General features: G+C 38.3%; 1 protein-coding gene across 1 annotated transcript in view; it reads right to left on the bottom strand.

Annotated features, from left to right (window-relative positions):
• Positions 1–281: 281 nt before the first annotated feature.
• The window catches only part of NDFIP1 (Nedd4 family interacting protein 1), a 45,918-nt gene continuing 33,904 nt past the window's right edge, over positions 282–12,295 (bottom strand). Inside the window, exons 5-8 of the mRNA XM_032477017.1 lie at positions 12,105–12,229; positions 10,181–10,247; positions 7,214–7,319; positions 282–1,315 (exon numbers count right to left, since the gene is read on the bottom strand). Of these exons, the coding sequence (XP_032332908.1) occupies positions 7,216–7,319; positions 10,181–10,247; positions 12,105–12,229 (296 nt within the window). The 3' untranslated portion in view covers positions 282–1,315; positions 7,214–7,215. The remainder of the gene's footprint in view (positions 1,316–7,213; positions 7,320–10,180; positions 10,248–12,104; positions 12,230–12,295) is intronic.

Raw genomic sequence — 12,295 nt, 5'->3', positions numbered from 1 at the left:
TAGGAATTCCAGAATGGCTTAAGATCTCTACAATTCCTCCATATTTTAGTCCGTATCTTTTGAATAACTACTTTTCATATACATTCTTTGGAGTATACTGAGTATGATAGTAAGAAAGAAACTTTCTGTGCCGAAAAAGAAGAAAAAACTGGCCCACGATCGATTTTTTTGTGTTCACTGAATGATTCTGTATGAACCTGTATGAATGAAGATTAGAAAAAAATTGCCTTAGCAATTAACAAGGGCAAACTAAGAAATTAAACACTCATCCACAGCAAAAGTTGCTACACAAGAGACGTTTATTAATGTTTTATTTACAGTTTTAACACAGCAAACCAAGGAGAATTACCACTTGGCAGAAAGCACATCACTCTACATTTATAACACATTGGTCTCTGCTAACACGTTGTAAAAGCAAGGAATACAGTATGTTAGGGATCATCTCAAAAGTTCCAAGCTAATTCTTTCTTTGCTCCTAGTACCTAATCCCCTCCCTACTCCCAGCCCCTGTTCTAATCATCAGGAGACAAAAGAAAAAGAAAAAAAGGGGTAGGGTCTATAATCATACAGAAAGTGTCAAGAATTGCATTTTAGTAATTAGGCTGCATTTGTCCTTGTCCTTTCTATTTTATACAGTGACAACACCTTTACAATCCCTTAGGTACACAACACAGAGTAAGGTACTTCAAAATTAGAATACAGACTATGAAAAATTAATGCTTATTATTTACCAATTAAGAATATATTCTTGACCACACCTTAAATGTATTTTGCACTATGATTTTGCTTCCAGGTGTTCACAGTACGATTAAATAAATTTCTAGATTAATTTTAACAGCAAAATGGATTATGTGCAGAAATGCAGTCATAACAAAAGTTTTAACTTTTGAGAAAACCCCTTTTAAATGGCCAGCATTATACATATCTTACACTAAAATATTTAACTCCAAATTCATTTTTGAGATGGAGGATGAATAAAGCAAGATTGCCCCCTACTGACTACAGGGACAAGGCTCATGCTATTTAAAATGACTACAAACGATAAGGCATTATTAATACATCACAGACTTGATTGCGAGAGCTTTTTCAAACATTAACCACTAATGATTCAATGATTACAGAATTTTGCATTAACTATTAAAATTTTACACCTAGGAACAAATAGAGAGAAATGATCTTTTTCGACAGTACATTATTTTTTTTAAAGCAGGTAATTATTCCTCTGTGTTCTGCATCTTGATTCACTTCCTGCAGGTGTTCTCTTGCTTCTTGAGAGAGAATTCATAAATGCAGGAAGGCCTCTGCCAGAAAACATCTGCCAGAGAAGGATATTGAATATTGAAACTCTGGTTAGGTTGTTATTTTGGCTAAAAGAAGGATGTAGTCACAAAAGAAGGCAGGATGTTTGGAGACAAGAAGTACATTTTAACATAGCTTTAAGATTACTATACACTGACATCATAGTATTCAATAAACATTTCATTTTTGGTTCTTAAAGTTATCAAGGACTTTAGAACTAGAAAGAACCTAAATGCTTTCTCTAACACCCACGAGGTGAAGGGTCTCTCTCTCTAAATCTCCTAACAAAAGAACAGAAAGCAAGTAACACTTCCTTCATCCTACACTTAACCTCAACAGCAATGACTGAAACTTGGAGACAAAGAGACAGTAGAATCCAAATGCACAGATAATTTTCCTACTACATCGAAAGATGTTTACGCTGCCAATTCTGCCAGATCTCACACAAGGAGGATTTTCAATAAGGATGCCAATGGTAACATGCTATACTTGGAGCAGGGCAAAGTAAGAAAATGACTGTAAACTCACAGGTACCACAAGTACTTTTCCTGATCAATTAGGAAAAAAGTGACTATATTTTGGGATATGTATCTCTGAGGGAAAAAAGACATACATAGCCCCAACTAAGTTTAAAAAAGGAACATATATGACTAAAATAAATGCTCTCAAAACGATGTCCATATACTTTGTTAAATGCAGTCTTCATCTAATACTTTGAGGCATTTCTGTATTGGCATACAAATTGGTTTGGTTCTGATGGAAATAACAGGAAAAAAATACAAGTAACTCCCTATATTAATGCTAACAAATAGTCTAAAGAGACACATCAACAACTTAACAAATATTTATTTAGAAACTACGTTGTGGAGAGGGAGGGAATAGCTCAAGCACTAGAGCACGTGCTTAGCATGCATGAGGTCCTGGGTTCAATCCCCAGTACCTCCTCTAAGAATAAATAAATAAACCTAATTACCAGCCCCCCAAAAACAACAACAACCCTGCACCAAGTGACAGCTGGATGGGCTCATACATAGGCCCTCAGCTCACTTTTCCATCTTTCCAAATCACTCCAAAGGCCACAAGCAGCCCTTTTCTGATTAGACTACTGTATAAATCTTTAAAAGGCTGACAAGATGCAGAGAAGCTACAACATTGGAGGAAATCAACATACTCTTTTTGAACTGTTAATATTTTCCCCAAATTCAGTTGGTCTTTTGAAGTAAACCAGTGACACTGACATAAGAGCAATGGTCCTTTAGACACTTGAGAATGTGCAGGAACAATGACACTAGGATATAAGGAACCCTGAAGGCCAAGTAGAAGCAAAAAGAAAATTGGCAGACAGATGTCAAATAGAGATTTTTGCAATAAGGCTATCTAGACTCATTACAAACCTGAGTAAATTCAGTTTTATCAGTTTCCATTAATAGATGAAAACTGATGTAATAATTACTACTAGGTCAAAACGCTAGTTTTGCAAGAACATGAGATACAATCCAGATAACTACCTGGCCACTTTCCTTAGTTCACGCTGCTTCCACACAGGTAAACTAGCTTTAACAGATCCCTCAAAGGCAGAGCCACCCAACAAACATTGAAAATCCATGAAGAGGACCTAGACAGGTTACTACTGGGTGATCTCAATCACCATACAAACTCCAAATGACAAAGACTGGCACTCACTGCTCTCTAAGACTCAGAGGCCTGTTCAGATCAACTTGACTTACAAGCTGTTACAAAAACAATGACAGAGTGCAAACTGGAGAAGAGACAGGTTTTAGGGACAGTGGATATCATTACTGAACTTCAGATTAGATCACTTCGGAAATGAAAGGAATCCAACAGCCTACAGATCATTTAATTTCAAGAGGAAGACAACAATTTCTTCTTGGATACTCATTTTTTTTTAAGTAAAAATTCCACTGGAAACATTTTCTACTGTCTTGCTACTTTACAATACAGTCCAACAAATCAAACTAACTTGAGAGGAATTTCCTTTAATAAAGTAAGAGAGGTATTAAGGAGGAAGGAGAAGATTACAGAAAGGAAAAAAGGAAAGCATTTATCATCATATGGGAAAGAGTTAAGATATGTGATGCCTGACAGGTACAGCTCACCGGTCACAGTGATCACAATTACAAAGGGCCCTATCTCATCAATGCCACCAAGGATTACAAACTTTCTTTCCTCCTATCTCAGATGTGGTTAAAAGAACAAATTTAAAATGTTATGCTTCACATATACAAGTGCTTCTGGAGCAGAGTTAGAAAACAGTTACCTGTGTGACTGTAAGTAACCGTACACTACGACAGCCAACTCCTCAATTAGCTGGAGGCATCAGAGGAAGTGGTACCCCATAAAAAATTTATTTTCTAGTTAACTGGTAAATTTAAAAAAGTATAACACTTTACATTTCTTGACCATTTCAGATAAAGATGTTTCTAAAAGGTATCTGTTTCTTGTTAACAACGCAGAAGGAACATTTTGTGTTTTCTGCCTCCTCACAGGCAGTCACTCGCTTCCTGCTGCCACTGTGCCCAACGCTAGTAGCACTTCCTTCTGGCTCTTCTTGCCACGAGGGAGGAAACCAGATTTCCTTTATAAGCCTAAATGAGCTCTAACGGGAACCTGAGAGCTGCCCCTATGGCAGCAGTACATGAGTTTAGTGTTCAGCTTTTGTAACATCTACTTTGGCTTTAGAAAGAGGCCTTTTGAGGTCATTTCAAGGTGTGTGTGTGTGTGTGTGTGTGTGTTCATATACTATATTGGGGGCAATGCCAGATCTTAGCATGGGGATTGAATTATTTTTCTCTGCGGCAAAGTACTTTTAGAAATTCCCTACCTGTGTCTTTCCAGCAAAAAATAAGCCCACAGCTAACTTTTAACTAGTGGGATCTCCATTAAAGAAAGTATGAAGTCTCAATGAAAGAAAAGAAAATCTGCATACCTTACATGATGGTTTTCTAGGACATCTGCAAACTAAATTAAACTAAATTTCCTCTGAAGTACAGAAAGAAAATATTCTACTTTCGGATCTGAATGGACAGTTTTCACCCCTGTCAACGGACAAAGGAAATTCAGTCCCACAGGATACGAGGGCTTTTCAGGTCCCCTCTGGGGATACTGAAAATTAGTAAGGAAGTCATTACAATTCTAAATGCTGCTCCAAGTCCCCAAACCCTTAATTTAGAGCTCTGAATCCTCTGGGCATGCCAGGAACAACTCCAAATCAACTAGAATAGCAAAGACAGACAGGAAAGCAAAGAAACTCTACTACGCCCTCCAGCGGAGGGCGCCCACGCGCCCCTAAGTCTCTGACAACCCCTGAAGCACTACGAAGCTTCGAGAGCAGCAGACCTGTCACCCCCCTCACAGCTCCAACAGCATTACTACTCACTAAGGGAAGCCTGCTGCAAATCGTAATCCTAAACGTGCTTTGTTTTACATTTAGGATATACCCATAAAACATTTCAGAAATTTTAGAAGATCAAACCAAAACAATAACAACAAATTTTATAAACCGAAAAACCCTCAATGAAGTCCCTAACCATACAGGAAAGCTGAGTTCAGTCTCTCTCTCAACCTTCATTGTCATGTCAACCTGTCATGTTTTAGAAGCAAGGTGAATAATGTTTGCGCCCCTAATAAAACCTGAATCTCCTTCTAACTGAAGAAGGAAGAGAACAGAAAGAGGTGTGGTCTCAGTCCACTTAGAAGTTCAAAGCCACCATCAGACTAGACCTACAGAATCTGTTATTTGAAGAAAAAGAAAGGGGGAAGAAGGAGAATCTGTCCCCTCAGGATATTTCGGTCACCAGTGGATTGGTGGACATCTGTAGTTTATTTCAAGCACTCATCATAAGGAGAACTGTGGTGACCTCAAGAATTGCCTTTTAAATCTACAGGCGGTAAGACTTTAAAAAGCTTGGAAGTAACTATAAATTATAATCAGGCATGTAGAGCAAAGAAAAAAGAAGACAATGGTAATTGCATAAAACCACATAAAACATCTGACAAGCCTCTTAAATTAAGACGTCCTAGACACAAACAAAGACACTACAGGCATAAGGGCATAGGCCAGTGGTGTCAACATCCATCTGTACCCAGACTGTGTAACTGAATTCAGAATCAGAGCATACCACTCATCACATTTTAAATATGCAATAAAACATTCCCCTCCCCCCAGAAATGCCCTTTCTTTGAAAACAAAGTCATAAACACAAGCGACACTAAAATTTTCTCTCAAATAAAAGTACATACTCCTTTGAAGAAACTGACTTTCACCAAAAGAAGCCTAAGTTCTTTGTAAACTTTAACTTTTATAAGAAATGCTTTATGAACGTACTCTATCACACGTGTATCTGGGCTTATCAGTCACTGTAACCTTCTGTTACTTATGTAGGTACATTTAATTATACATGTAAAGTGCTTAACGCGGTACCTGATATATGGAAAAGTTGACAAATGTTAGTTATTACTGTAACACCATACTTGAAAAAAAATTTATTTCATTTAGGAAGTTCTCACATAATATTCTGCTGCTTAAAAACTTTCAATGCTGTCTCACCACCTGCCAAATTAAACATGGGAGATACTTTCTTCTCTAGAAGCGTGTATCCCGAGACCACAATGAATCTTCAAAACTGAGAACTCTACTCTGCGTCCTAAGACCACCACAAATCTTCAAAATTGAGACCTCTTCGCATCTAATTATCTAGATAAACTGTGATAACCCAACAGCAAATACAGAGCAAACTGACACCCACGGGGCTAGCCTTGTGTTGAGCCGACACATCCCTGCGTTTAAAGGGCTGCTCTCAGTTCTGCGGCTCCACGGCAGACGGGCTCAGCGCTCACCACTGTCTCAGCCTGGCCTTCCAGCCTTCACCTTCCACACTTCTTAATGCTACAATCAAACTGCTAGTCCCTTGAGCCAGCTCCATATTTTCCTGTCTCTATTTCTCCTCAACACTTTGCCTCCAGTGATTCTCAAATTCTTCCCTACCCTACATTTTCCACTCTCATTTATACTTTCTGTCAATTAAGGTTTATCTCAAGGGCTACAACTTTACAGAACCTTGTCTGAGGCAGTCAACCAGCCTGGCCCCTAGGTGTGCTCCAGGACCCACCTATCCTCAACAGTCTTAAGGAACAGAGTCAATTCCAAGAAAGCCCATTAGATCTTGCTACCAGAGGCCTCTCTTTCCCAAGATTCCCTATCTCTTCCTTTTTGCAGCTACTGATATGAGATGGAGTCAGCCTCTGGGGAAAACCACATGTCAATCAAAGAAGAGCCTTGGCAGGCTTAGTCCTCCTGTTCTAGGCAGGAGAAAAGACCCTTTTCTCCCTTTCCCCTCCTTGGGTTTGACCTTCCCACCAGAGTGGTAACATGAGGCTGTGCGCCTGAAGAAAGGCAGCAGGAAGACTCCCTGACTAATTCTAAGACATGGAAGCCTTTGTGGGCTGGTCAATAAATAGCCAGGCAAAAGGGGTTCCTGAAGTACTGCTGGTCTCTCCCAGCTCTGGGGCTTAGGGACCCTATATAACTGAGCTGTGTGATTAGGCCTCAAGGGCTCCTTCTCAATTCTTCCTCTGGAACTGGTACAACCGCAGCAGTGGCTTCAGGATTCACAGCTCAAAGATTTAGGGACCTGAGTCCCAAGTCACGCCTCTTGGGCATTGTCAGAACATGAGAGCATGTTTTCTCCTATGGCAGTTTTTCTAATGCGCCTTTTTCCATAGCTTTTTTCCACAGAAACACCCCTCACTAAACTAGAAACTACCAAGTAGCTTCCGTACCTTCTCTTCATTCCCCACCACAAGGTGTATTCTCTACTCTAAACCTGACGAATAATCTGCAACGTAACAACACATGATTACACTGGCACTAGAATAAAGTTTTTTTCTTTAATACCTTTAATAAATAAAGAGAACTCTGGTCCTGGGGAGATTTGAGAAGGTATCTGGCATCTTCCGAACTTTCGCATAATTGATAAATCCTCTGAGAAACAGGAGAAAGCCTAATTTAAAAAAGAAAAGTCAAGAATGAATTTATAATTTCCATACTAAGTCTGCTCCCCAGAAATATCCCTCCTGATAGCAATACTTCATCATTTTTCTGCTAAAAGGTATCAAAACACAGTTTCCTCTAAAATTTCCAAAGGATTTCCACACCAAATTTCCCATTTCTCAATGAGAACACATAATCTCAAGAGCCAAATAAAAGCCTCTTTTGCACAGTCAGAATCTAATTGGTTTAAAACAGAAACAAAAACTAAGATGTGGCCAAACGTTTACATTTGGAAGCATCACTGAGAAACATTATCAAAACCTACCTTCTGAGCTCCAAAAAGTATTCCAAGGTAATTCACTCTAAACACAGAGAGGTTATAAACTGTGTTTTTCTCAAATAAAAATTTCATCCTTTCCTGTCACAGGCTTTTTTTTCTGACGACAGTACATAATGTTGTCCACTAGATGTCAGGCTCCCCTTTACAACAATTCTCATAGTCTATACTCTATTCTTAATTTCAGCGTCAGCAGGGAAGCAAGCTGAGGAGCCCCCTCCAAGGGTAGCTCACATATTCCTGGCCCTCCTCCTGAAGAGATGGTCCCTCAGTCTTAGACATTTAACCCCTTTATGGAGATATAATTTACATACCATAAAGTTGACCCGTTTAATGTATACAATTCACTGGCATTCCGTATAATTAAAACTATAATCTAATTTTAGAACTTTTTTATCGTCCCTAAAAATATGTCTACCCATTAAGCAGTCCCTCCCCATTTCCTGCTCCCTCCTCTCATCTCCCCAGCTCCAGGCAACCACTTTCTTTTGGATACATTTAAAAATATACTCAAGTCGTGGAAAACTCTTTGTACTCAGACAGAAATGATTTTTGGCAGGAACGAAGTTATCAGGGCTGAGCATGGCGTACAGCATTCTGTTTGGCACCAAAATCAACAAGTGATTTAAAGAGCAGGGGTCACCCCCTCAAATGCTGAGTGAAGGGATCCTAGTGATACAAGCCATAAGAGCACGTAACTTTTGTGGATGGTACAGCTACAACCTCACTCCAGTCAAAGGATGGGTGCCACGTGGGAACTTAGGTCAGTTTTGCTAGCTAATCCAATTTTTAAGAAAAGCTTAAAACTTCAGACATTTTATATAAAAATTACTGATTTTTATACAATGACAACTAATTAAAAAAAAGACTTCTGAAAATAGCTGTGAAACATACAAACCGCAACTACAGGCTAGATGGAGCTCATGAGCTGCCAGCTTGAGAGCTTTATGTAAACACGGTCTTTGTAGGAAAAACTCAAAAAAAAAAAAAAAAAAAAAAGGTTCTCTTAAAAAATGACCCAAACACTGAATCCAAATGCACTAAGGTACATCCAAAGTCTCACCATTTTTTGCTTACCAGTAAGCAGTAAGATAGCAAGAATAATCAATTACGAAGTGTTACATATTCATCTCATATGAAACTTTAATACATGAAGGGAAACCAGTCCATTATATTTCTGTTAAGTATCTATGCAGTCAACAATCAACCTAAAATTATGCTTAATGACTCTTCTTTGGTCCATTCAGAATTCACTTGGATTTTAGGCTTGGGGGAAGATGAGGAGTCAGACTTTCTCTTAAAGATACAGTTTAGAAAATAAGCAAGCCAAGGAACTATTCTTCTAAAGTAACTCTCCTGTAGGTTTTTTTTATTATTAGGCTTCTCAATAATCAAGGGAGGAGGTAAAAAGCACTATTTCTCTTTCCTTGGAAGGCCAATGACTGATAGGAGAGTAGATGGTGCTACTAAGGAGGTGGGGTGTGGCGTCATGAATGGCTTGTATTTTCTAAATAAAATTTAAGGTCAGTAATGCATGGCTCTGTTACCCTAGGCAAAGCAGATAGGTCCTGAACATATTAAGCAACTGCTGGGCATAGGTGTTACACTGTGTTGGCCAGACCCAACAGCAGCCCTGGCACCAAGGATCTTAATCAAGGAGACAACAAAAAGGCCTGAAGTAGGAGAAATGTTAGGATAGGAGAAAATGATGTCATAGTAGCAGAGTGAAGCAATTATACCACCTTTAACTGCTACAGGATAGCCCTATTGTTTTAGAGAAATAACAGCAGTGATGGTGGTCTGTTATTGTATCATACACATTTTTCCCTACAAAGAATGAAGAAGCTAATAGTATTCACCACAATGTTCATTTCTTTGCCTTAAGATGCCTTAGAAAAAAAACTTTAAATAAAAATTAAAAATTTAGAGTAAAAAGGATAATCTTAAGACCAACAATCTGAAGTGGATAGTATATTAAAATAAAAAAAATTCCTTCCTCCCATTACAAAATACTTCTTATTCTCACCAGTAGTGAACTAAAGAATTCTGGAAACCCAATGGCGGTTCTTCCAGAAGTTACATCTAGCAAGGCTATACATTTTCTGTTTTCTACTGACAGATTCAGCTGAAGATAGGCCACATACATTCAGGAGTAGTTCAACTGGTTACAATATATCTGTAAGCAATCTGGGGATGGGTTTGTGAACCCTTTATGGCAACAGCTCACAAGAGGAAAAAAAAATCTACAGACTATAAAGTCATCTTAACAGTGCATCATCCCCCTGGTCACATGGGGAAGGTGAGAGTGTAGATAAGTGTGTTAGGAAAAATCTACCACCACTGAGATGTTTTATGAACATGCATGTTACTCTGATTGTGACAGCAGCCTAATCTTTGAAATATTTTAAAAATAGTATTTATTACTGCCGATGGATATATTACTATGTAGGAGGTGAGATGAGGGTTTACTGAAAGTAATTTTACTTCTACAGTTTAACATAATCTTTTCTCTTGTCTTTATTAAAAGCACTTACCTAAAACCAGGAACACCCACCAGAGCCAGTACTGACCATCAAAATATCCAGGGAAATAGGTGGAAAACTGAAAAACAAAGCAAAATATTTTAGGGCAGCTCAACAGACACAATTTCACATTTTAACTTAAGAATTTACAAAACACTAAAGATTTTATTTTGTATACTAATGCTGTTCATTTAGAGCTTACAAAAATTTCTAAAATGTTAGGTAAAGTATTTTACATAGTACTGATTTGAAGTGAGTATGATGTATGCAATATATTTCCTTTCATGAAAAAGCAATCTTGAAATACGACAGCTTTCAGGCTTTATATACTCCTTGTTTTGAAGGCACTTAAACTTGTTTTCTTTTTCAAAATCTTTTTTCCCTCCACGTTTTTCTCTCATCTAGAAATATGTCTTGATACTTTTATTTTGCTTGCCCAGTACTCAAAACAACTATTTGGCTTCTTTCTAATGAACCCTGATTTTGTTCCTACTCCTCCAGCCACGCCCTGACCTTGGATGCTTTCTCACTTACATCATGATCACTGCACTGCTTTGCCTGGGACTAGCACGTGATGTTACTCTAGCCAATGGGAACTGAGGGTTCCTGAGAAGGGTTCCTTGCTTTTAAAAAGAAAAAGAGGAGAAGAAATAGCTCTTCTGCTGCTGAACGCTATTGCTTCCGATGTGATGCCTATAACTGCCATCACCATCTTAGCCCTGAGGGAGGAACAGCCACACCAACATGCAGAGCAGAAATGTGAGCTGTCCCTGATGATGTCACTGAAACACTTAACTAACCTCCAGGTCAGAATGTATTTTCACTGGAAATAACACTTCCCCATTGTTTCCTAAGCCATTTTGAACCAGGTTTGCTCACAAAGCCATCCTAACCGATATAAGCTGATTCATTCAATTCAGCTAAAAATTTCACTTTAAAATTTAGTAAAAATAAAGACTGGTAACTAATTTTATTTTGTTTTCTATTGGAGGCTTTAACACAGTTTGGACATTAAAATACAGTATTTATTAATAAAACAAGGAATGAAGAACCTCCTTAGGGCTTGAGGCCGTAACCTGAAGTCCATGTTTTAGGTGAGTGTACACTAGCTGTCTTGGAGAAAAGCCTGTAACTTTTAACAGATTCTCAAAGGAACTTGGAATCCTAACAATGTTAACAACTGCTTTAAAATAAAGAATTTAAAAAAAACTCCTGTGGTCAGTGAACATCCATTAATTAGCTAATAATGCCAGTTTATGATACATATATTGGTTTTATCTATAAAGTTAACAATAGCAGTAAACTTAACTGAAATCAGAGGACACCTTAAGAGACTAGATCATCTACAACATTAACTTACTTCACGCGATTCTAACTAACTGGTAACTCGCAAAGCACTGGGCCCCTAACAAAGTAGGGCTTGTTAAACAGTTTTGGCTCTCCAAGCATTCTGGCATAACCAATGATGCTACTGATAACCAGTCCTGGAAGGAAGAGAGGAAGGAGGGAGAAAAGAAGACAGGGAAGGAGAAAAGAGAGACTAAAATTTCAGTAGCATTAATAAAAAGAACATGTGCTTTTGATTAGCTACCAGAGAGGTGATAACCTTCCTTTTATTACAAAAACAACTAATTTCAGAATACATGTATTATCATATTATAAACATTTAAAACAGAGAAAGCAGCTGGTGAACAACCTGCATAATAGATGCCCTCAGACCACCAACATTCATTAGATGTGACTACAAAACTTGTGTGCATGTACCAGCTGCAGCTGATTTAGGTTCAATTTCATGAAACCAGAACAAAGACAAACCAAAAAATCATTTTAAATGCTGAGATAATTCCCAAAAAGCAAATGAAAAAAAATAGAACATTAAAAATTGTTCTACTTCTTCCTTCTCTACAGACTCTATCTTTGCTAGTGTACAACTTACCCTGACAATCAGGATCCACTTGATCAGAGAGAGACCAAATCCTGAAATGGCCCCATACCTTCCTGCGGCTGAAGTGGTCAGGCAAAAAGACAGGAAAAACCCAATCCAGTTAAAGAGGAATGCCACTGCAAGAGCAGAGAGAACAAAAGATGTCAGACGTGTACTGCTGCCCAAGGAGCAAGAGTGCCCTG

This window comes from Camelus ferus, chromosome 3, assembly GCF_009834535.1.
Source record: "Camelus ferus isolate YT-003-E chromosome 3, BCGSAC_Cfer_1.0, whole genome shotgun sequence".
NCBI lineage: Eukaryota > Metazoa > Chordata > Mammalia > Artiodactyla > Camelidae > Camelus > Camelus ferus.
Note: the sequence above shows the minus strand (reverse complement) of the source record. Positions and strands in the feature narration are given on the sequence as shown.